Source organism: Eurypyga helias, unplaced genomic scaffold, assembly GCF_000690775.1.
Source record: "Eurypyga helias isolate BGI_N326 unplaced genomic scaffold, ASM69077v1 scaffold12857, whole genome shotgun sequence".
Classification (NCBI taxonomy): domain Eukaryota; kingdom Metazoa; phylum Chordata; class Aves; order Eurypygiformes; family Eurypygidae; genus Eurypyga; species Eurypyga helias.
This window is the reverse complement of record NW_010261182.1, coordinates 25,146-50,442: the sequence shown is the minus strand read 5'-3', so window position 1 is coordinate 50,442 and position 25,297 is coordinate 25,146. Positions and strand designations below refer to the sequence as shown.

The 25,297-nt window shown below is 47.1% G+C and overlaps 1 protein-coding gene across 2 annotated transcripts in view; it reads left to right on the top strand.

Moving 5' to 3' along the window:
* Nucleotides 1-674: 674 nt before the first annotated feature.
* Nucleotides 675-25,297, top strand: part of PRKCZ (protein kinase C, zeta) — a 48,606-nt gene continuing 23,983 nt past the window's right edge. For both annotated transcript variants that reach the window (XM_010155280.1, XM_010155279.1), the window contains exons 1-4: nt 675-745; nt 4,239-4,360; nt 7,973-8,062; nt 8,842-8,892. In XM_010155280.1, the coding sequence (XP_010153582.1) occupies nt 675-745; nt 4,239-4,360; nt 7,973-8,062; nt 8,842-8,892 (334 nt within the window). The remainder of the gene's footprint in view (nt 746-4,238; nt 4,361-7,972; nt 8,063-8,841; nt 8,893-25,297) is intronic.

Below are 25,297 nucleotides of genomic sequence, written 5' to 3'. Positions count from 1 at the left end.
CGGGCTCTGGAGCGTGTCCCTGCTGCCGAGGGCCCTGTGTCCCCGGGCAGGGGGGTGGGGGTGTCTGAAGAACTAATAAATAAACAAGTGCGTGAGTAGGGGAAAGCGGTGCTGACCCTGGGCGCGCGGGTTGTTTATCAGCCTGCAGCCGTTAAGGTCGCTGAAGTTGCCCCTTGGGGTTCTGCTGCTGCTGCTCTCGGGCGAGTCTCTTCCGTGTATAGAAGAACTCTCCTGTGTTGAAATACTCTGGAACAAGAGCGGCAGAAGCTGTTGGTGAATAGGTAAAGATTTCTTCGGAGTATTTTTAGCCAAGAGGGAACTTGGATGTTTTATTGAAAAGCATCCTCAAAAAGACCCGGATTTACAGGAGTATCCCATGCATTTAACTCCTCATTTAATTTCTGTGCAGGTGAATGGTTTTGTACATTTTCCTTTTCACTTTTCCCTAAGCCGTATGTTTGGATTCAGCTCGACACAAGTCCTTTGTTCAGCGGAGTGTGTGTGTATTCACCCGGGTTCTGGTTTTCTTTTTGTGCAGCTCGATTGAAAATCGTCTGGAGGAGAAAGACCCGTTTCACACGTGAAACTTCACCTCAGAATTAAATGAGTTATCTGCCTTGAAAGAACTTCTCTCTGTACATTTATAATTTCACTTAAACGGCTAAATACAGACCATGCCTAGCAGAATGGGCTCAAAGATCCACTTGAACAAAGACTTCATCAGAGTAAAAACACACTATAGCGGGTAAGTCAGCGTGTACCCTCCTCTGTAGGGTCCTGTCCAGTTTGGAAGTGCGTTGAACAGCAGTTTGTAGTCTGACCTAGTCATAGAGTAAGCGGGGCACAGGCGGATTCATAATTAATGCCAGATCAGGTGGGTAAACTCCAGTTTCTGGCTGTGTTACTAACTTGAAGGCATTCCTTGTGCTTAGTTGTTTGATTTTTGTCTTCATTTTTCCAGCTCTCTACTGAAGGTCTAGTAGAATCTGTTCATTTACAGTTCACTTCTCTGCAGGCTAAATTTTCATAGGGAAGTTTACTTAGTAAAAATATGGATACACTTTTAGTAGTGAGAATTCATGTCAGAGCTTATATCTTAGTAGAATCCAGAAATCCACTGCTTTACTTGAAGTAAAATGTGCTTTACAATAAATCCATGTATGAAAGGAAATGGAACTGCAGCTGTGGCTTCTCATTACTGCTGCCCAGTAATTTCCAAAACGTGTTCATAATAGTTAATGCAGCTCATTAGGGTTTTCTGGTTATTAATCTGCACTGTGGTTTTGTTGTGGTTATTTAGTAGATGCGTGTAAACAGCATTATGAAATCTGAGCGAAAGATTTGTATCATATTTGCCACTAGTAGTAATAGTTTTCTGCTCCATGGATGGATCCTACACCTCTGAATCCTGTCGTATACAGGCTTGGGTTCAGCACCTGCACTTGGTGAGCCTCATGGCAGTGCGTGCTTCTCCAGAACAGCAGCAGGAGAGCTGCCTTGGTGCTGTAAGGGAAGGCACTGCACAATTCAGATAGGTCGGGACGGTTTGGGGTAGCTTGCTGGCAGGTCGTGTTGGTGTCAAGTGAGTGTGGCTGTGGAACGTGTCGGCACGGAAATGGAGGAGGTGATGACGCTCGAGTCACTATTAGGATTCGTGTGTAATTGTTAGGATGCTTTACACTAAACTACTGATGTAGTTTCTCCTGTAACACTGTATTCAGTAATTTCCATTGGCTGTGATGTCTGTGATAGTCAGTTTACAAAACAAGAGTTTCAAACTCAACAAATTTTGGCATCGTTCTGCTGAGCTGACTATTTCTGGCATTACAGACTGCGTAACTGGTCATCTCAGTATCTCCATTAAAGCACTACACTCGTCTTGCGAGTAAGTTTGACAGACTGCAGGACATCGTTGATGCTGGGCAGCGTCAGAATTAAGGACAAGCTCGTTCAGGTAGCTGCTAAAGAAACGTAGATAATCAGGTGATACACCATGTTGAAATCCCTGTTGGAAATCTAAGCACCAGGAAGTTCTGAATCATGTGAGTGTGGTGTCCCAGTATCTGAGGTATTCGTGTTGCTGGGTGTGACGGAGTTCCTGAGATAGCATAGCATAAATAACTGCAGAAGCAGATTGCAGAAGGAAGTGAACTTGTGTAATTGTCGTTTCATTCTCAGTTATTTAGTTTACCTGCTTTATACCTGGTTACTTGAAACCACTTGATTAGAGCAGTGATGCAGTATTGTTTGCTCTGCGTTGCCTTGGTTCTACATGGCGGCGCGTTCAGTCTGTCGGTGCGAAGGATTCTCCTGCTGTAGCTGCTGCTACACAACGAGCTGGTCAGTCATTGTAGTGTCCAGCTGCAGATCCCTGACAGCAGTGTCCCATTGGATGCTGTAGTGTTGAACAGCGAGCGATTTTCCTGTGTTTGTGCCCTGACTGCAGGGTGGCTGTACAGCCAGTACGATGGAACGTGAATCTCCGGGACGTGGCTGTCACTGAGATAGTAATTGGAACAAGTAGCATCCGTGTTTGCATCTGCAGTAGGTGCTCTTGGGGTGCTTCAGCTGTGCTGTGTCCAACGTGAAGTTTGCTAATTTACACGTAGAGCGACAGTGCCGTCTGTCAAAACATTTGATGGTTTAAGGCCGAGCGGTGTTTGTCAGCCTTAGTTGGAGTTGGTAGTGTGCCCAGTAGAGTGTTGTCTTGCTGCAGATTTTCAGGTTTTGAACACTAGATACTGGTGGAAGCGTGGCTCTCCAGCGTTACTGCTGAGCTACAGCGGCTTCGTTTCGCGAGTGGCTCGCGGTGTTGGCGCGTTAAGTGGTGAACTGCAGTTGTTAGTGCCCTCATCTTGGTGCAGAGCATCACACCAGACCTCAAACACAGCTTCGAGAACTGGTTTGGTCTCTTCCTTTTGTGAGTGCCTGAAATACGCTGACTGTTTTTTGCTGGGGAGCTGTTCTTAACCCCAACCTCGTCCGGCAGCTCTGTCTTGTGCACAGCATGGTTTTACAAGCTGGCACTCAGCCCACGTGTTTCTTTTTCCGTTGTTGTTAGGAAGCTGAACTTCTTTGAGAACTTGGCAAGTTTTGGACGAGAGGTGCACTTGAAAGGCAGCAGAGCTTCTAATCTGAATTTGAAACAGTACAGTTCTTCCACATGACCGGTTTATTCCTGTCACTTGTTCAGCAAAGGCAAAGTGCGACGTTATTAGTGCGTTTCCTTTACAATGCAAGTCACAACTTCAGATTCGTAGCTCAGTGCGGTACCTTTCAGCTTCTGGCTGCAGGACCCAGGTAGGCACGATACGCAGCAGGACGTGTTTTCGGAGAGGACTTGTCCCGCAGCGTGGGAACAGGAGAGCTCTCGGTCATGCTGGGGTGCTTCTGGAACAGCCACGGTGTTGAGCTGCGCGGGGACAGAATTGCACGCGCCAGTATCCACGAACTCCTACTGATCCCCCAGAGTGTGGGGAAAGCACAGCGATGGCTTAAGTCCATCTCCTTTCTTCTGCACTTACTCACTCGTTTGAGCAGCTGGTTTGGAAAATAGTTAGAAAAGTGGAGAAAGGCCAGTTTGTATCCTCAGACCTTGGTTTGCAGAATATGGTTTTCTCCTAAATCTTTATAAGTTTTCATTATATCAGGAGTGCCCCTCACAAATGCCTGAGCACACCGTGTGGTTTGCAGAGTTCAGTGTTGGGTTTGTGCTCTCAAAACACCAGGACAGAGCAGGAGAATGCAGAATTTGGGTGAGACTTTATCTGAATTCGCTTGTTATGATCTCTTGAGAATTCCCCTAATCAGAGCTTTCTCTCTAGCAGTGCAGCAGATGTGAGGAAAGCCCACATTTTAAAAAGGACTTTAGTGATTGACATTTTACTTACCTCGTGACAGAGCAAGTACCAGCGTAAACTTGAATTCTTACCAAATCCCCTTTTTTAACAACACTTTGAACACTGAGAGTTACAGTGAGGGGACATGACTCGCCCAAGTAAACACGCATAAAAGAGGGATCGTCAATACAGTTAATTCCCTCATAAAGTACTTTCAAAGTTCACGCCATGAGATGTAATTCTATTGGCTCCTGGCAACTAATTTCCATGAGTTTGATATGAGGAATGGGGGTTCTCCAAGTGCCGTTGGGCAGCTTCATGCCCGTGGGTGGGGCGGCTGGAATACGCAGGCTGCTGCAGGTACCTTCTGACAGAAGCTTCTGGTTTTATCCTGCACAGGGACATCCTGATAACAAACCTGGATGCGTCAATGAGCTACGATGAGCTTTGTGATGAAGTGCACGAAATGTGTAATTTACAGCAGGAACAGCCAATCACCCTCAAGTGGATTGACGATGAAGGTATTGTGCAGAAGTACTGCTTGGGCATTCTGGGGTTCAGTGTCCCACGTGGGACAAAGAGGGGTCATCGAGGGAACTCGTATAAACAAGTTTTGTACTGGGGAGGTATTTTCCTTTCCAAATCCCGGGGTGATCACGGTATCGCGTCACGTGTCGCACACGGTGGGCGGGGGCTTTTTTTTGTGTTGTGTTCCACAAAGGTGCAGGGCTTGAGAGCGACACCCTCGCTCGCGTGCTGCCTTTCAGTGCATTGTGATGTACTGCAGTTCACGTGTGCCTGCGTAAGTGGATTTATGGATTAATTATCTAGTTTTAACTCAAATAACCCTCTCAAGGTAACGCGAACAACGTGAGCACGAGCTGACTGCAAGGAGATGGTGGAGCTGACGCTTCTCCTCAGTACAAACCTGTTAGGGGGTAAAACAATGACCGTGGAATCAGATCTGACAAGGAGCCAGTCAGAAAGAGTCAGAGTTACCCAGAACAGTGTCGGAAACGGGTGAACCTCACCCGAAGTGCGTGTTGTGTTTAGACAATAGGGAACGGTAGCATGAGGCTGTCATGATTAGCCAGATGGCTGAAACGAGGTATCCCGAGCACGATGACAAACCTCTACCCTGGGAGGGTTTTTGTTTTTTCCTACTGATGTCTTAAATCTTGTGATACTCAGTTTGGCACTTTGCAACTTCACGGAACTTCTACGTTGAATTGTTAGAAGCCCATTTTGAGGCTTCTTACTTAGTCACAAAGACAACAAGCCAATCGCACTGGGGAAACATCCTTCTGGCATGGTAAGGATGGCGGGACTGATACACGGAAACCAAGGTGGGCCAGACTGGAGCGCGTTCCTTTGTCAGTGCTGTGGGAACATGCGTAGGAGGTGCTGAAGGGGTGAAGAAACAAGTGTTAAACCGAACTGTGCAGTGAGGGGGTGAAAGTACAGAGGTTTTTGTGTCTCAGCTGGTGGTATTTGCTAGATTCCATTTCAAGGAGATGTGAAGATGCTGGGTTTTGTGAGTCACGGAAGGAGACAAAGGTGCACTGGAAAAGGTACCATCTCCGCAGTAAATGACTTGGATAAAACCATGTGTTAAGGAAAATCTGTGTCAGTCTCCGCTGATGGAGAGGCCGATTGGACCGGCATAAAACTGGATTCTGGGGTAAAGTTACAGAGGGAGCGCCGCGGCCAAATCCCTCCACTGCGTCGTTCGTGGACAAGCTGTTGCAGCAGAGGATTTGGAGCCAGAAGTGCACAGAATGCTACAGGGTGTCATCGGTGTGCTGAACTATATAAACCCGAGAGCTTTAGGTTGTAAACGTTGCGCTATGTTTAGTAATAGATGGGAGAGTGACCACGAGATCGTGGTACCTTGCAGAGGTCAGCTGGCTTTCCTGTGGCAGAGTGCTTAAAAGAATTGTTAAACTTAACAATGAGTTGTTTTTCGTTAAAAAGAAGTTCCAAACGGTGAACATTATCCAGGATCTGGGGCTGTTGGGGGTATCCTACCCAGCAGTTGTTTTCCAAACCAGTAATCCCACAACTGCTTAGTCCTAATGCCCGACCCAGTAAGGGTGTCTCAGCAGGAGCTCCTACAGCAGCGAGAGAGCAGGTGGGAAACGGCAGTTTGGAGATCCTCCCCTTGTTCTGTCAGTACGCTTACACTTGCTAAAAGCCCTTCCAAACCCTTCCAGTGGATGTGGAACCCCTCGGTTGGAAGTGCAACGCGCTCAGGTTCGTTTGTGAGAACAGTCAGTTGAGATCGGGGAAGGTGAGACGTTGCTGACCCGACGCCGACAGACCCTTCGCAGAAATGGTGGGTGGGATTGAAGAAGGAGTGTTGGGGTTTCATGAGTGCAGAGTCATTTGAATCTGGATCTTGTGAGGTATTTTTCTGTCTTTAGCTATGACACCACTAAAATCTCGTATTGGAATAAGCTGGGCTCAGACCCAGACCTTTGCACCGCTGCGTCGTAAACGTGAAACCAGGATGTTCTGAAGTCGTGAGGCACGTTCAACCACACAGCTCTCACCAAGGATGTCTTGAGCTCTTGAATATTTTGAGAGGTACAATTTCGTACCATCAACGAAAGCTTTTTATTATTTTTAATATTTATCTCATCCTTTTAACATTTCTCTGTGTATGTTTTTGTAATGTATAAAAATAAACATACGGGGGGGTTTGTGCTCCGACATGTTTAATGGTGGGATGTGCTGTTAGAGAAGTTTAGAGATCACTGATCTAGAGGTTGTCATGGGATGTTAAAAGAGTGTTTCTGCCTGCCAGAGAGGTATTCCTGTGTTCTCTTCCAGTTCGGATGTTTTAAGCAGCAATATCCTCACGTAAGCTAATGGTGCTATCTGGCTTGGAACGGGCATCTTCTAAACACAATGCCCAGTGATGCGGCTGGCTTAGCTTTGCCTTTCCCAAGAAGCTTTTCCGGTGCTTCGTTGCTTGGGCAGCAGCAAGTTAATTCAGTGGGTTCTGTGGAACATCACCAGTGTGTCGTATCCCCACATCGCACTGGAGTCCCTTGTGTCAGCTGAGAAGAGCCGTCTTGGGGCTTGCGCCCTCAGAGCTTCAGAGGAACGGAGTCCTCTCTTCACTGCTGAAAGGCAAACCACATCTCCGTACCAGACTTAGTTTTTAGTCTTCCAGATCTTCGTAGCCAGCAGTAGTTTTGGAGTACTCTTGTGTGAAGAAGACTTGCGTTCCTGCATGTCTTCTGCGTTTGAAGCTGGTGGTGCGTGTTGCAGGTAAATGGTGACGAGGGGTGGATAAGGCATGGTACTTGAGCCCTGGCCTTAGTGTGTGCTCCTGCCTCCAGTTATTTTCCCGTGAGTTTCACCCTGGATGATACCTTGCAGTTTCTGGGGTGTGTGGTGTGGTTTTGTTTAGTTTCACAGGCTCCTTAAGGTACACTGTACATTGCGTCTGGCATGTTGCCTTCCTGAGAGCTGCTGACAGCTCGGTTTGTTGGGTCTGCTACCGAAGAATGTGGGCACAGGGGGCCAGGTCAGAGGAGCCAAGGCTTTCTGAAAGAGCGATTGGTGTTTGGGACCAGACAGGTTGCATGAATACTCTTTTCTTTCTGTTTGCTTTTCTTCTACAACTAAGTTAAAAGACAAAATGTGAACCTATTTTCCTCAAGGTAAACAAGCAAACCCTGAACCTTTTAGAGACGTAGAGAAATTTATTCATTACAGGTCTACATCAGCATTAGTATATTTGTATCCCATCTGTAACTTCCATGTACCTTGTTTTTACATTTCTTAATCACAGATTGCTTTTCTCTCGGTCTAGCAAAAGACTCCACTGAAATCTAATTCTCAGTAATCTTGTGTTTTTCTGTCACATGTAAAAGATTTTTAAGCATATCTACTTGCTTCTGTATTTTGTTGTCCCCTTGCAAACCCACATTTCTGAGTATAGTTCTACCCACTCAGTGTTGCTAAAGTCAGAAGGAAAAAGACTTGTCTTCAACCAAAATGCCAGCTTAGTACCACACGCTTGAAAGAAAAGCAGTCCTGGGGGCTGGTGCCGTTCTTACTAATTGAAATTCTCCACTTAATGCTTGGGTCATAAATTTGCCTTTGTATTGCTTTTTTGTTAGGTGACCCCTGTACCATCTCATCCCAGATGGAACTGGAAGAAGCCTTCCGTTTGTACTGTCAGAACAGGGACGAAGGGCTGATCATTCATGGCAAGTATTACGCGCTTCAGGAACCTGTACATGATCCTTGACGACCCGGGCAGCTGCTTAACGGGAGGTTGGGACAACTCCTTTGCCCATCAGGAACATTGTTCTCGATGTAGCTGGTGCCCTGTCGCTCGTCGTAAGGAGGAGGTGTTTCTGGGGGTGTTGTGGTGGAAGCCCAGCCAGCAACAAAGTAGTGTTAACTGTCCCAGCTCAAACCAGCACAGGGGGCAGAGCTCAGAGCTGAAGCTGTACTGTGGGCTTTGGGGGGCACAAGTTCTAAACCCAACGGATTTGTACATGCTGTAGTCATGTGTAAGGTCTTCCCAGCTTGGACCAAATTTTGATTGCGTTATTATGGGGCCTACAAGGAAGCGGGGAGGACTTTTCCCAATGGCCTGTAGTGACAGGACAAGGGGTAACAGGTTTAAATTGAAAGTGGGGAGGTTTAGATTAGATATCAGGAAGGAATTCTTCCCGCAGAGGGTGGTGAAGCACTGGGACAGGTTGCCCAGAGAAGCTGTGGATGCCCCATCCCTGGAAGTGTCCAAGGCCAGGCTGGATGAGGCTTGGAGCAACCTGGGCTAGTGGAAGGTGTCCCTGCCCGTGGCAGGGAGTGGGACTGGGTGGGCTTTAGGGTCCCTTCCAACCCAAACTGTTCTATGATTGTGTGCGGAGTTATTTAAAGGCTTCCAGAAACTGTCTTTGTGTAAATATATTCAAGAATCAAGGAAAAAGTACTACTGAGAATATTTTCAACTAAAAAGCTAATGTTTTTGTTTTAGTTTTCCCAAGTATTCCAGAGAAACCCGGCATGCCTTGTCCAGGAGAAGATAGTGAGTACTAAAATGTTATCAAATTTTAGCTTTCTTCAGTCACATGGAAATTAAATATATTGTACGTAGCACTGGCTTATGAAAACCTTTCATGTGTATCTGTTCTGTGGTTTCTTAAAAGTGGTGTGAGATGTTCAGTATTTTATTAATCGAGAAAGTGTGTAAATCCACATTGTAGTCCTGTTTTAATGTTTTTGAGGATTAGTAGTGGTTTCCAGTAGCTGATGTACTGGGAGGAGGTCAGGGGTTTAGGTGCCTATTTGAATGTGGTCCTTTGCTTTTGGGGTTCTTTTCTTTTGGTTCTTAACTTGCAGGAAAAAAGGAGTGATTTAGAGGAAGTGGTGGCTACAGCCACCCTTGTAGAAAGGTTATTCGTCTCTAAAATCCAGTTCTGTGAAAGGCAGACAAACCTCCAGGGAAGATTGCGCACAGGCTCTGCTCTTCGGAAGATAGAGGAGCCGATAAGATGAGCCCTTGATGAGCGCAAGTAACGCACGCGAGGAGGAGAGTGCTTGGGTGATCAGCATCCGCGCCCGCAGACTGGCTAAGAGTGTGTGGTGCAGTGGTCAATAGTCATGAATAATATTTTTAATTGGAGAAATAATACTAATATACTAATAATTGCTCTATTGAGAACTTCAGCTGGAATTTGTAAGGTGGAGTTGGATGGGATAAATACCAAAATACTACAGTTTAAATATGACTTTTAACATTTAAACGACAGCAGATGAAAGGTTAGATGTAAAGGGCAGGCAAGTTTGCATGTTGTGATTAGCTCATTAAAGCTGTCTGCTAGAAAGTAAAAAGGAGTAAATGTGCAACTCTTTCTGCTGTCCTTCTCCAGCCACGTGGAGAAAACGCAGGCTGGTAGTTAGCAGTGTTAAAGGAGTAATTTTCCTTGAACACTTCATGTTTCAGAAGGAGAAGGAAGATACCTACGTCGTCTTCCCAGTTTATTTGCAGGGTGAGCCACGCAAGCATTTGTGTAGCTGCTTCCAGTGTGCTGTTTTCCATATACCTGAGTTTTTTCATGCCTTGTTTAATGTTCTGGTTTGTATAATTTCTTGTATCTGTCAGAATAGTTGCTCAGGGGGTTTCCTGCTAATACTGCTCTGGTTTCAACAAGGAGGGGTGCAGCCAGGCCATCTTGCTGTGTCCGTGATGCACTTCTGCTGGATGTGCCAGCAAATGAGACTTCATTTCCATACTTGGTCCTCCATGAGTTAAAAGTCAAGTGGGGACGTGTAGTTCCACTTCAGGGTACATTGAAAATGTGTAGGTCGCGCTGTGCTGTCGCTCTCCAGTTGAGCTTAGTTGGCTGAAAATACCTGTGGGAAAAGATTTTCAGGCTCAGGTTTCACGATCGTGCTGGGAAGGGTGGTCTTAGCGTGGTAGGTTTGAGTATGTCCTTGGTGGGATTGTGTGCGAGGAACACTGCTTTATCCTGCGATCCGTGTTACAGAAGGTGCTGTATCCTAAACTGCGTTTCTTCCCTGGGATGGTGTCGGGTTTGCATTGGCAGGCAAGAATTGAAGTTCTGCCTCTGCAGAAAGCATTGTTAGCACCATGAGAAGTTTTGGGTTTTCCATTGTCTTGTTTCTTTTCCCCAGTCTGACTCTGGTAATGATGCTCTGGGTAGTTTGGTGTCTTGTGTGCCTTCGACTGTGGGAGAATGGCATCCAGGTCTGCCCTGGCAGAACATTGACAGGCATTCTGAGCGCAGCTAATGCCCATGTCCACCACTTTCTTTTACAGCCAGAGGTAAATGGAAGTGTTTGTGCTCTGCCATAGCCCCTCAGGCTGCGCATGGCGAAACTGCTGTCTGCCAGTGAAGACAGAAGGGTTGGTTTATTTTGGGTTTCTGACTTTGGGGTGCCTCCCCCCTTACTTCTGCAGCTAAGAACGGAACAGCCACGTGTGACAGTGCTGCTGTATTTGGGGCTATTTCACAACAGCCTGAAATCTATTCTGCTGCCTTTTTCTTCCTTGCTTCTGACCTGTTGGATGGAAGTTGTAGGGAGGGGACTCGCGGGCATCCATGCCGCTCCGCTTTCCCAGGATGACTGAAAGAACCGTCTGACTCCAGCTCTGCTTCCGTTCCTGTACCTCTTCAAAGGGGGAAGGAGGACCAACCTAGGCTGGTGCTAGTCCCACATGGAATTATTTGCCCTTTTTTTGTGAAAATACAAAGCAAACTAATGTCAAATACTGTCGAAGAGTAAGAGGAGAGAAGTCTGCTTAAAGGGGTATCTGTGCAAATAATGTGGCATAATAAAGTTCTCTGCAGTTTAATGAGCTCATTAAAGTGTAGGTATTTTAGTACGAAAGGGATTTTTGTGTTAATTTGTTAGCTGGTTTAGTTATCTCAAGCTATGAGATGAGCTACAGGAGCACCTAGATTAGCGTGGCTCGGGTGACCTCCTTACTTCTCTGTAGGGCATTTGTCCCTACGTGGTTTTACAGGTCATGTTGAATCGTACTTGGATTGTTTAAGAAGCCTGTTTAGTAGGATGTGCTCAGAGTGATTTGTGGTCAGGTTTCCCATCATTTAATGAATTAATTCAGGGCATATTGTCTCTTTGCATCCATGGGGCCTGCACGGAAATGGAGTATTGTGGCCTAGTTGTAGCTACTTTCACGTTGTGTTACAACAGACCTGTTACGCTGTATCAGTGCTAATTTAGCACAAACTAGTGCATCCGGTGTTACTGCTCGTTAGCTAAAGGCGTAGGGCAGACATCTGCGTTGCACCTGGCCTGGGTGGAACGTCCCTGCGGTTGGCGGTAGGGTTTATTTAAAGGACCATTTGACAGGATTGGAACACTGTTCTGGTTCAGAAAATATTGTGTTTCAAATTATGTGGCTTTATCCCCATAGTTATGTTTGTAGGAAATCCTTTAAAAATGAGAACGCTGTGGAAGCGCTTTTCTGGAGCATCATGTTGGCACGGGAAGGAGCTTAGGAGCTTGCCTCAAGCTGTTTCCAGAGAATTAACGAGTTGCTCTGTCCGAAACGGGCCTCTCCTGAAAGAGCAGTCCCTAGGTGTGGACTTGTGCTTTGTTACAGAGCTGCAGATGGTTTGGAATGGGATTTAGAAACGAAGCTGGTGCATTGCTGAGTAACTTGATTTGGGGTGGCTGGCTCAGACCTGTTCATGTTTGGGGTGGCAGCATTAGGATGCAGTATTTTGAATTGCAAATATTTTGGAGTGAGTTTCTGTAGAATTGTTGCTTTCCCAGTTCCTTCAGACCGAGAATGCTTGGAAGAAGAGTGCAGGAATACATACTGAACGTTGTGCGTTTGTGTTGGAACCTAACAACGAAATCCTGGCGGTCCGACGTCTCGTGGACTTGATGTAAATGTGTGTAATCCCTTCGTGTGATAAGCCACGTGGCCGATGTGTCAATGCTTTTGGTGTCCCTGAAGCCAACTCCTTTTTGCGCTCGAAGCACCTGCCCTCTTACCCTGCTGGGATGCTGTCCCCAGGGTGGGGCTTGCCCAGTCCCCAGCACCTGAGCTCGGAGTGTCTCCGTTCCTGTCGCTCCTGAACCTTTGTGCCGGATCCGGCTCCCACTGCGTGCGGCTGCTGTCGCAGAGGCAGCACCTTTTGCCTCCGCGGAAGGGGTAGCCCGTCCCCACCGCCGGGAGGGCAGGGCTGCCCTGGGGGAGGTGGTGGGCTTTCTGACCCCCCTCGATGCTGAATGTGACCTCTCGCGGGCGCCTCCCGCGCCTGCTGGCCTGGAGCCTTGGCTACTTCATCGCAGGCCTTGCCAGTAAAGATGGCAGACCTCCGGGCCAGTCCCTGGTATTTTGGGGTGCCGTTATTTCCTGAGCGGATGAGCCGGCCGTTGGAATTGATGTGAACCAGGTGGTTTCTGCGGGGTTTGGGGGTGTGTTTCTCTTCCGCGCGGGAGCGCTATCCTCCCCGGGAGGACGCGTGCTGGCTGATTGGCAGGTTTAGAACTTGGCTGCTGTCCTCTCGGCTCCTTCGCGCGGACGGGTCGTGATCCGATTTATCGCCCTCGGTGCTGCAGTGCCTTGTATAACTGAGCACGTTCGGCCGAACAATTTCTATCGATTGGTGGGACTTCCCTAATGGAATTGCCGGTTTTATCAGAGAAACACTTGGGTGTTGTGACATCAGCTCCTTGACATCCATGCCATGTTTTAGTCTGTGCCTCAGCTGCTGCTACAGCCTCTCAAGGGAGCCAGTACCACCCGTGCCTGGATGCATGAGGCAGAGATGTGAAAGGGAGAGACGGGCTAACCAGTCTGCCATTAAATATTTGCTCTTAACGTTCGAGCTGATCCTGCCTATTGTCCTTGGTATCTAATGGTATTCCAACAGCGGCATCCGTGGAATAAAGGGAAAATGTTTTGTTTCGTACCTGCCACATTGTAAAGCGTAAAGAATTGCAGGCTGAAGAAGCCAAGGAATAAACCCCAGTGAGTACTGCATGCTTTTTCTCTGGATTTTGTCGTGGTTGTGATTGCTGTGTTGAATTGAGGCCGTTGGTGCGGTACGTGTGGTGCAGGAGACATTAGACCTCAGCATTTCGGTTACGATACAGTTGCTTTGCCTACCACCCTCCTTTGCAGCCATATTTTTCTGCTGCCTCTCCTGCGCAGGGATGTGGCTGGGAGACCTCTCAGAGATGCTGATAAAATTGCATTGAAAGGGCTCTTGGGGAATGTATTTTAGGAGGAAGAGAACAGAAGAGTGAGTGATGCTGCTGCTGCTGCTAATAAGGGAGATTAATGAAAGAAATGTATCCAAAAAACCCTGACGGTATGTGCTCAGGGCCTGTTTATTGTAAGATGCTGATGGGCAGATTGACGATTCAGAAGCATCGTTTTCTAAGGCCTTTTTGTTGAACTGTGTAGTGGATCATCTTAGGGGGATGGCTTTTAATTGTGAAATAATTGTTCTGAATCTAGGTTTACTTAGTTTCTAATACCGTGCTGGTACACTTCTGCATTTGTCATCTGAACAAATAGGTACGTGCATTTAATGTTAAAATTCAGCTTGGATTTGGGTAGCTAGTGATAACAAATTGTAGGGTTGTTTTGCTGTCGGCTTTGTGAAATAGAAGGATGCAGGCTAAAAACCCTTTCGATAATGTGATGAAATAGAATGAATGCATTTTTAATGTGTAAGTACTTACGGCATTAGTGTGACACTAGGCTAATTTTTTATTATCTTGTATTTCTGGCTGATCTTGCTGCCTGGTTTTTTTTTTTTGGTGGCGATTACACTATGTTGGGGGTGTCTCTTATGCTCTTTGTTTATCTGCTCAGTATTTTAGCATTAGGTGTTTGGACTTCATTTTTCCCCAGGCCCTCTTCCTTGAAAATGGCATCACAGGGCCGAGTGTAGGTATCGTATTAACCTAATTATTGTTGACAGCTATTTTAGTTGAGGTATAGATATTTGGGTTTGCTTTATGTTCTGCCTGGTACTACAAAACAGCTCTAAAAGGCTTCTTGCTACAGTAGTGTGGCCTGTAAATATTTTTCTAGCTCATAAGGCAGGTTTTTCCCTTCATTTGTTACCATGTTGGCAGCGGCGATTAGGTTATTCAGAGCACGTGAACCAATTTCATCCCCCAATGAAGAAAGGAACTATTGCGACCACAGAGACTATTCTGAAGACGTAGATTGGATTGCACTGGATAATTAGGCAATTTGGAAACCGCTAGTAACCCTCTCCTGGTTTTTAGTAATTGAACTGGCAGAGGGGAAAATGGTACTATTTTAACTGCAAGAGATATTGTGGCTTAGGATTTGAAAATAGCTGTGTCATAGTTTCTCAAGAATACCTGAAATCTCTTCCTCTCTCGTCTGAACTGTGTGCCACTTTTTTTTTCATACGTGGCATGTTTGGGAAATGCACATACAGATGATGAGACAGCGTAAGTTTCTGAAAACAGGACTGTATTACAGCTCTAGTTTGTTTACAGCCATTTATTGTTTTTAATTCTAAAATAACTTCAACATCTTTCTTAGCTGTGAAACATCCAGTGAGGAATCAGGAGCGAGGCCTGCCTTTTGCTGACCGAGGCGTGGAATTATAAAGTGGGCGTCTGGTTGTGGGGTTTGATCTCCCCTTACTTTAAGATGCTGGATGTCTTCGCAGATGTTTGTATACCAATTCATACGCTGTAAACTAAAAATAGGATGGAGTAAGGAATGCTTCAGCTAGTTCTTAAGCTGTTGTAAGAGATAGCTTGTGTCCTTTGGGTTTTTCTGTTTATTCCCGCAGCCCTGCCCTCTTGGCTACAGCCCGGTAGGTAGGACAGTCACGCAGGAGAGATGTGACCTGCTTTTAGAAAACTTCTCTGGAATGCAGTGTAGCTCCATCCTCCTGTCTTACCTCCTACTTCTCGCAAGTTGGTAAATCCACTGCTGGTACGAAGGCGTTTGGGGTAACTGAATGGGCAAGAGGGTGATGAAGCTTTTTGTGTTCTTGTTTGGAATCAGAGGCCATCTGTGAGTCTGCAAGACCTCTGTTGGGCCTGTCTGTTACAGGAGCTTGAAAGAGCTGTTTGATGTGTAACCCCTTAAATGATACTGTCAAGGTTAATGATACATTATTTTACATGGGACTCTGGATAATACTTCTTAAAATCAGTTGTTTTATGCAAGTTACCATTTCCAATGTTTTAAGTGATCCACACAAGTGGCGACAGAGGCCCGCGGGGCAGATAAATGGGCTGTTCAGCATTTCTCTCAGATTTTTGAGTTGCTGTGTGAGAAACCAGACTTGGTGAGAGATTTCAGGTGCTGCTAATTCTCCACGGATAGCACTTGGGAAGCCAGGCCTTAGAAGACGGAGTAGCAATAGCAGTTTCTAGCTGCTGCAGGTTTGCTGTCAGCACAAACCTGGATGGTAAATGAACCTCCTGAAGTAAAAAAGCCAGAAGCAGCTATCTTGAGGCATGCTGAAAGGGTGGTTTTCAGAAGAGGCAGGAGAGAGGCCTGCTCATCGCTGCCAGTGCAGGAGTGTTGTGTTGTACAGAGTGTGCAGTTCTGTCCTTGAACCGCGAGGGGAAAGTAGTGACTTGGGTAGTAGGCGGATGAAAAACTGAGATTCTCAGTATTGACTAGAAAGCACCTCGTGTGCAATTCTGCAGTTGCACTACTAGTGCTTCTGTAAGTGCTTGTCCTTCAGTTATTATCAGGGGAAATGTTTAAAAGGAAGCCAGAAACTATTTGAAGGTAAACCTTCAAGATGTAGTGTGGTCCTCTTTTACTTTTACAGTAATGTTCTCATTATTATTATAATAACCTAAATTATTGGAAGCAGCATGTTGTATGTAGCATCACCTGCTGCGTCCCTCAGAGAGCAGGTACGGATGCCCTCTGACTGGCAGAGCACTCCCTGGTCTTTAGGTTGTCAGCTGTGTTCTTACCCATAGGCATTGCAAGAAAGGAGAACCTCGGGCAGACGGTGATAGAATTGATACTGTGGAGCCGGGAACAGTAGGTCGGGAATGACGGGATCCGTTAATTTCACGGGGCAGTCACTGTTTTTACAGCAGCACTACAAGCTGTCTCTGTGTTACGCTGAACTCGTTAAAGGGATAGCTGCCATAAATGGTGTTATGCAGCGGGTGTTGTACACAGTTAATAAGAGCAGGGGAGAAGTCCAAAGGGTTTAGGTGGGAGCAGTGTGTAAACTATGTAGATGTGGTCTAATCACCTTCCTTTCCTCTGTGGGGCGAGTTGAAAGCCCCTTCCAAAAGCTGACTTGTCATTAATTGGAAAGATTTAGACATGCTTTAAGTCTTTAACGTGTAAAGCACTACAGCTTTCCATTAACAGAGCAGTGAAGGAGCAGGAACACACGACTCTGGTAGGCGGTTTTTTCCCCGTGAGGATGAGAAGCTCTCGGGTGGAAGGTCGCTTTCTGGGGAAACAGCAATTTTCTGCATTGTAAGAGTTAACTGCGCCAGGAGACTCGTTCGGTTTGCTATTAGAATTAGTGTATGGTCCTTTAATCCTGAACATCCCAGGTATGGTGAACACACGACTCTGGTAGGCGGTTTAGTCCCAGGAGTAACTCCTGGGACTACTCCCTAAGTAATGGTACATGTAGCGACGCTTCACATGGTTGCAAGCTCTGCGTACGTTAGGCTTGTGAAATGCATATATGCTGTGGCCATGTAGTATACAAGGAGGCCTAAGAGGAGTGAAAGTACAGGTGGGAGAATCTCTGAGTTGAGTTTTCGTTATTGAATGATAAAAACTGAGCACAATTGACAACTGAAATGGTGACATGAGAACGGACGTGGTGTGCGCTTAATTTCAGCTTGCTTTCCTCCTCATCAGAAGGAATAAGATGTAGCGTGAGGTACAGCGGCATCGGCACAGCCGGGCTGGAAAGCGATAGACGTGGGGAGTCAGTCCTGCCGCAAGGTAAACGTGTCCTCTGTCAGACGGCGGTACTGCACGCTTCCCAGGGTGTGCTGCTAGCGGACGGCCCACTACATCCGAAAGGGATCGGAGAAATCCGCCTCAGACGCTGATTTCTCAGGAGAGGCGGTGTACCTTTATGCAGTAATAGCTAAACTGGGTTTCTGTTGTGCTGCTGATGCTGGAATAACGTAAAGTTGGGAAGGGAAATGGAACTGCGTGAGCATGGATCGTAAGCTGAAGTAATGGAACCGTGCTGGGAGGGAAGTCAGCCTGACTCGGAAAATGTGCCCTCGTGCTGGGCCCATAGGAACCACAGAAAGGTTTCAAGGGCATCATGAAGGCCCCCTGATAAACGCTTTATGAGTTTGCAATAAGTGTTAAATCCATTCTGAATAGCTATTGAGTTTTTTGGACAGTTCTGCATTTTTACTGGAAGAAAACGTAAATAACCTCAACTTAATACAAACAATAACAACCTGCAAAGTCAGGACTCCCCACTTTTCATGAGGAGGCGTGAGCAGCCCATGGTAAGTGCCTTGCTCTGGGGGGCGGGTAGCTAGTTCTAATTGCAGTTTCCTTATGAGCAGGGGTTCTGGAAGCTTGTGGTCATTCTGCGCTCCTCAGCCTCCTTCCATAGTAGTTCGAAATGCGAATGGAGTTGTACAGGTAAGTATGGGGTAAGGGGGAAATGGGGGGTGTGAGAGGAGCCAAGTCTGTGGGAAGGTTTCAGTGCGAGGGGAGCAAGACTAGGAAAAATTAGAAAAAGACAACCGATGGAATGTGATAGAGTGAATTTAAAACCCATGTATGGCATGGATCAAGGGAAACCAGTTAACTCTTTCCTACAGGACAAGAAGGGCTTTTGAAATTGTCTTCTAACTGCTTTCCAGGGACATTTGTTAGTAGTTAGCTTCGGAGCTCCTCTGACCCTTTTGACAGACATGTCATAACCTGCTGTTTAAGGTAAGAAATGAGGCTAGGGGGAAGCTTGAGCTAACAAAGTTCAGCAGACAGGATTCCGTTCCTTCTGCTGCTGTCCAGCTCAATCACAAAAAACCGGAATTTGCACCCCTTTCAACTACCAGGAGATGTGGCTCGGCTGTACTCAAAGGTCTGTTTCTAGGAAATGCATGGTGTTGAGTCTAGACTAAGGGTCCCCAGCAAGTCTTACGGCATGCAGGTCGCTGCTAACGTGGAGGAGAACCAAATTCCTGCAGGAAACTCCATTGCGAGTGTCCTCACTTCTGTTTGCTGCCCTGGTAATGGCAGATTGTACAGAAGAGAGAGGCTTTCTGTTGCCAGGCTTGTGTTTGGAACGGGAAGTGGCGCTTCACGTATGTGCAAAGACACAGATGTTTATTTAGAAAAGAAGTGGATGCACATATAGAGTAGGAAAGACAAAGGTGTTCGGCTTCAGCGATCTGGGCTTTGTTGAAGTGCTCACTAAATACAAATTACAGAGGTTTAGTTGAAGCTGTAATGTTTGTAAACAACAGATGAGCAATGTCTGGATGAAAATATCCCAAAATAAAGGTGCCAGTTTTCCAGTTCAGGTCAGCAGAATACTGCTCAGAGGTTTCTGTTGCATAAATGGAGTGTAATACTAAAGAAATGCCTCACTAGTGCTAAAGTTACGTGCTGCAGGTGGCTTAATATTCAGAACACCACTTTGATCTCCTTCAGAACTAAGGTAAATTAAAGAGTTAAATAATTTAAATAAGTAGTGGTTCAGTACTCTTTCAGCTTGATTAAAAAGATCTCAATGCAGATCTTGATTCATGTTAATAGAACATTAAATTCATTTTTCATGGTAGTAAGTCTTTTAATGAAGGTGGTTTTTATCCTGGGAGGAGTATGTGATGCAGCCTTCAGAAGAGGCCTTTTGGGCTTTCATGACCAGCACAATGCCAGCTTGGTTTTGTGGTGCTGTAACCACTGTGGTTTTGTAAACGGGGGAGCCAGCTACACGGCGTGAGAGGCTGCGAGGTTTAAAGCTGCACTGAAGGTCCGGTTAGGGCGGGGAGAATGGGACCTGTTCTCTTTGCTAAACCACTTGGCTGCCCTCACAGTTGGTGCTGTAGAACTGTGCCGAAATAAGCCATTGCCCGACCTTGCAACAAATTTTCCTCTCAGTCACTGGGAGACTCCTGTGACCCCAGCTTTATCCGGCTTGGTCACGCCGCGAGTGTCTTCACCTCTTCAGCTCTTGCACGCGCAGCAGCCCGTAGTGGAAAGGCGCGAGGTGTTGCACGCGTAGCTGTGTTCTGCTGCCGCCTTCCCCCGCCGGAGGCGACGCTCGGTTTGGCGGGAGGGTCAGGCTCTAATGGCCTGCTACGGGTCAGCACCCTGCTGCGTGCCAGCTGGCCGGGTGGCTGCTTCAGCCGAGGGGCTGATGGCGTGCAGGACCCGAACCAGACCCGTTGCAGTCCTACTTTGTGTTAAGGCAGACTGCAGCAATTAAAAATGTGGGGTTTGCTCTACCTTAGCGGGAGATTAAGTCTTCCGTTGATTTTCCTTGCCAGAAGCACGCCGAGTTCTCCTGCCTTCGTTGCTGTGACTGTCGGGGGGCTACGGCTCCGTTGCGATTCTCAAGACACCGTTCTGTAAACTCTGTTTGCCACCAAATGCGCAGACATCTCTTTTGGAGTATCCATTGATTGTTTTCTTTGGCTCGAGAGAGATAAGTCAAGTCTTGGGATGTTTCCTGGTGGTTTGGTGGCTGAAGTAACTGTCTCGTTTGTTATTCTGCGGGGTGCATCGTTGTCTTGCGCACAGGGAATCTGCGAGGTGCATCTCGGGCCTCGCCCACAGTGTGTTTCCGATTGATCCGTCTCCGCTCGCGAGTGCAGGGAGCTCCGCGGGATGACTCTGATGCTGTCTCAGTGGTTTATTTCTTGTATTGCTGCGAACATAAGGCATTACTATCTTTGTTTGAAAGTGAAAGCCTGTGTTTTGAAAGAGTAATTTAGATCCCTTTTTGTTTCTTAATTTTCTCATTTGAATGCAGTCGGTGTTTTTCCTGACAAGGCAATCCAGATTTTCTAATTCCCATTTGTACCAGCTCTTTAACGCAGAGACCGAGCAGAAGGCCTTGGTGGGTGTGACTGACCTGAAGAGACGTACAGCAGCGCCAGCGACTCGTCCGGAGCGAGCCGCTAGCTGGGTGTTACTGGGTGGCACTGTCCTCTCAGCGTGACTTACCGCCTCGCGGTGGCACGGGGCCGTTCCAACGGGAGGGCATGACGTGAGCAGCCGGGAGATCCGCCTGAGAGGGGTGTGGAAGGAGGTCGGGTTTTCCGCCTCGCAGTCCGGAGGTGGGAGTCAGTTGACCCCCTTCTAAGGCAGGTGGGGAGTGGGATATTCAGGCAGTGCTGGAGGAAGAGCTGGATAAATACTGCTGTGCCGTGAGATCCGGTTTCATTTGCTTGCGGGTTCTCTGCTGCTGCTCCACGTGCACTTTGTCATTGTGGCTGTCTGAATTGTGCTTGGGGTTGGGTTTTTCATAGAGGTTGAGCTGACTTTGTAGTTAATTTTAGTGGCTGTTAAGAAAGAACAGAATGATGGGGATACGGTTCCCCAGCTGCTGCTGAGTTTTTAATTAAGGAACCAAACATGGCCTTCTGACCGTTTCGGTAACGGCCGGAGTTGAAAGCACTTAGTGCCTGTGTGTTGTCACGGGTACTCTTCCTGTCCTGACCTCTGGAAAGGATGGCAGTTGAAAATAGCTTATTGGTGACAAAAAGAAGGGCCAGTTGACATACCATATGACGTGCGTCTGTTCCATTCTTCAGGAGGCAGTTTTAGCGTGTCAGCGTCAGCGCTGGGGATGGTAAGGGATATGTGAGACAACATGCTCTAGAACTCCTCAGAATTCACTTCCCCAAGATTTGTTCTCGCTTTAGCTGTAATTACCTATTACCGCTGTATCTAACTGGGGATATTCGTGAAATCCCAGTATCAATTTCCCACTTGTAATTCCGGAGTGGGTTTTGGAAGAATGCTCGCTTGTCTGCTCAGCCAAACAGCGGCAGAACAAACCCGAAGCGGGGCATTCTCCTGTGCCCAGCTGGCAGGCAGCGTCACTGGCCTGTAAACAAGTTGTGCTCATCTCCGAGAAGCCATTTGCAGCAGTAGCAAATCATCCCCGTGCTTAGTACAGTGAAAGGTTCCGTTAGAGCTTGATGGCGTAAAAGCGGACTTCGGGATTGCGTTCGTAAATCCGAATGGGGAGGAAATAGTTGGGTTTGTGGTGCCTCACTGCCGTTCTGTGGTGTGAACACACCTTTCGAATGCGTTCGGAGCTGATGAGCGCTCTTGCCTGTTCTGGGGAATAGAAGCATTCCTAAGCTTTCAGATGGAGAAGTAATACCTGGGGCTTGGGGGCAGGTTGGGCCTGTCTCTTCCCCAGCGCTGGGAAAAGGATGTTGGCACTTGAAGAATAGCTGTGCTGCCTTCTATTTCCCCCTCTTTTACCAGGTTATGTTTTCGAAGGCAAGGTTGGCATCCTTTCTGCTGAGGAGGTCACTTGGAACTGGGCTGTATCGTCTGTCGAGGGCTTAATTTGGGATGAACAGGGAACAGCAACAGATCGCTCGCCCATTTACATCCACAATTACACTTTCTGTGTGTCTAACTTCTTTCTTGAAAGCTTTTCTACAATATTATTTTTAACAGATGAAAAAACCCGACCCCAGGGGACGCCTTTGAAAAAGCAATGTTGAACAGGTTTACGAGGTTCCTCGTGCCGTGCTGTCAGTGGGGTGGTTGCGCAGCTTGACAGCAGGGGAGAGCTGCACGGCAGCAACAGGCACGTGTTTCACGCTGCCTCTTACTTAGGGACAGCTGGTTCATCTTGGTCCAGCCATTCAGTCGGAGGACTTTTTCCTTGTAATCTGGACTTGAAAAACAGTCTTTCCCCTGCCCCATTTTTCCAACCTTGGAAATACATAAAGTTCAATACATTCACTGTAATTTGAATATCTATTTGTGTTCCCAATAAAAACTTGTTATCCCCGTTAGCAGCTTAAAATCTCTGTGGAGTTTTCCTTGGAACTTGTTCAAATACAAAATGAATATTCGAAAAAAAAAAAAAGCTTTTTAGATTTTCCATTAGGGGAAGGCATGTCTTTAGGATCCATCAGAGGGGAAAGCTGGCTGGGTTTAATTAGGGGTATGGCATCTCCTTCAGCCTCCAAGCAGCTAGCTCCGAGTCCTTAATGAGTTAACTGATGTGCACTGTAAAATAAATTAAAAAGCAGCCCTTTTCATTAAACCCAGTAATTAAATCCTCATGCTCGTGTGACGGTGTTCCTTTTTCTAGGTGGCGGGGATCAATCATGGCTGTAAAAACTCGTTTTAGTTCTTGATTATCAGGAATCACAGAATCCCTTCCTTTTGTTCTGAAGTGTTGTCGGAGCACATACCATATGGTTTTGTTTCGGGCTCAGAAGTCTTTCCCGTGTGAAGCCTGGGGATCAGAGCTGTGTTCATGCGCCGTCCAGAACGCCGACAGCAGAGTTTCCCGCTTCAGGACACCGCGACGTTAAGGCTGTTTATTGCTCGGGGTGGTTTCTTTGATCAGTTTAGTTCTAGTTTGGATTTTGGAAGCTGATAGATTTTTGATTTTTGGAAGCTGATAAAGCTTCACAATAATGACAGTATTAAAGCCCCGAACTGCTTTTTTATAATCCGCTGTTATCCTGAAGCGAATTCGCAGGGAGGATGTCTTTCGTGAGTGCGACACTGGATGGGTCAGTAAGTATTCTAGGCCAGGTCTGGAGGCTGTTCTGAGCAGGTTGCCCAGGATCACGTCCAGACGGCGTTTGAATTCTTTCAGCGACTTTGCCCTTCCCTTTGGACCTCACGGGGTGCCTGCCTGGGGCTGGGGGTGTCTCCTGGGGTTGAGGCCTCTCTGGCACACAGCCATGTGGTGTATCGGCCATTCCTTCCAGGAATAGGATGCGATTTGCCTTAGACCCTACGCTGAACCGGTGGCAGTCAGAGCGGTAGATTGTAGGGGCTCCCGCTTCTTAACGCTACGCTCTGGTAAGTTCAGTCCTTGTTAGACTGTTGCCTCACAAGTATATGATAGAAAATCCTGACTTTGATTTAATATTTATCATTAATTAGGGAAGCGACTTGCTCCTTATTTACAGACTTCATCAGCACAAGCTGCTCGTTAACTTACTATTCGCTTAACGTTCCTCGTGTCAGCGATGAGCCAGTGCTCCGAACACAGATGTATTAGGTTGTCTCCATATGGTGCTTTGTCTAATGAATCAATTAGCTGTTTTGGAAAAAAAAATCCTTGGGAAGTTGTTTTTGTCTTGGTGAGAAGTCATCCTACAGATGGGGGAGCCGTTCTTCGTGGGGGTGGTGTTTGAGTGTATTTTTAGGCAAGAGCTTTGCAGTAGTTTTGCCGGGTTCTCATTTCCATTTGCTTCACACTTGCGAAAAGCGGGGCGGCTCGCTTTGCTGTAAAGCTCACGTTTGGCAGATTTGGCAGAGCTGTAGAGTCCAACACACGGAGTGATACACATCTAGGCTGGTAACCGTATCTCTGCCATGCCCAGGCTCCTTGGAGAAGGTGGGTTTTTCCCGAATTGCTGACAGTTCATTCGACAGTGCAGTGTCTGCTTTACACGCTGGCAAAGTAAGCACGTGCAAATAGTCACATAGGAATGATTGTGGTTTTGGCACTGTAGGTCTTTGGAAGGCCAAAAGTAGTGTCTGAAATCAGGCCCAGTGTTGCAGTCCGTGGGCACATGTCGTGTGTCAGTAGCCTGTGATTTGGCTTGCTCAGTATTAATTTAATTTTTCACCGCTTGCGTTATCTTTCGGTTGGGAAAACGTTTGGGTGTTTTAATAAAAGTCGACTTCGTCTCAGATAAGGTGTGGATGTTGAGAACTCCTAAACGTGACACAGGCAATGAAGATGAATCTCTAAGGTGCTTTGCGCGAAGGTCTGAGGAGCATGAATTGGCCGTTTAATGCTTGTCAGAATGTAGCAGTGTTTGTCAGTCAAACCTGTCGCAGCTTTTATATCGGATGCTCTCTGCTGTCTTGTCGGGGGCCTTTTGGTTAAGGGGGCCTGTTTGTCTGCATATGCTATTGGTTGTGAGAGTTTGACTTGTACTGGACTGCTTAAAGGACAGCTCTAGCAGGTGACATAGTGCTGGGCTTTCCCTGTGAAAACAAACCAAAAACCTCAGCGCAATCCCCCTCGCCTCTTCAGCCTCCTGACACATCCTTCTGGAGAAGCTGCAGCTCTTGAAAAGAGCAGAACAAAGCAACGTGATAGACCCTCACCTCTTCCCTCTCAGCCTAACAGGGTGGTTTGTATGGGCCAGATGCTGTCGCTTGTTACGCGTCGGGGCTGTTGGGCTGGCAGAGCCGGCGTGCCTAGGGAGCCATCCGCAGAGGCACAGGAGCGTCTGTTGCGCTGCCGTCCTCGGCGGGAGTTAGGTGTCTTCCTCTGCTGGTTACTTCCCGTTCCCTGCGGAGCTGCCGTGCTCACCCCTCTCTCCGTTCCGAGCGGGTGCAGTGTGTTTTGGGCAAGCTGCCAGCTGTGCTGAGCTGCGTTGGAACTCGTAGAAACCCGCTGCTTGTAAAAGGCATGTCTCAAACGTTGTGCTGGTAAGTCTTGCTCGCCGTGGTACTGGCGAGTAGCGGTACCACAGTGAGGGTTATTCTGGTCCTTCACGTTTCCAGGGGGTATTGTAAGTCATGAAACCCCTGTCGTATTTGCCCAGGAAGCGTTGAAGGGGATGTGTCAGACTTGTCTCACTGTCTAAAATATGCTTGTTAGCGTCAAACACGACGGTAAACTTTGAGAGCTCCTAAGTTTGAATCTCTCGACAGGTGTAATTAGAACTAATTATTCAGCAGTGAAAATCTTGCCAAATCTGACTCTTTTTAGCCTCTTGCCAACAGGAGCACGTTGTCAGTTTTCACAGCACTGCTGAATTGTTTGCTGAAACCCCCCCCC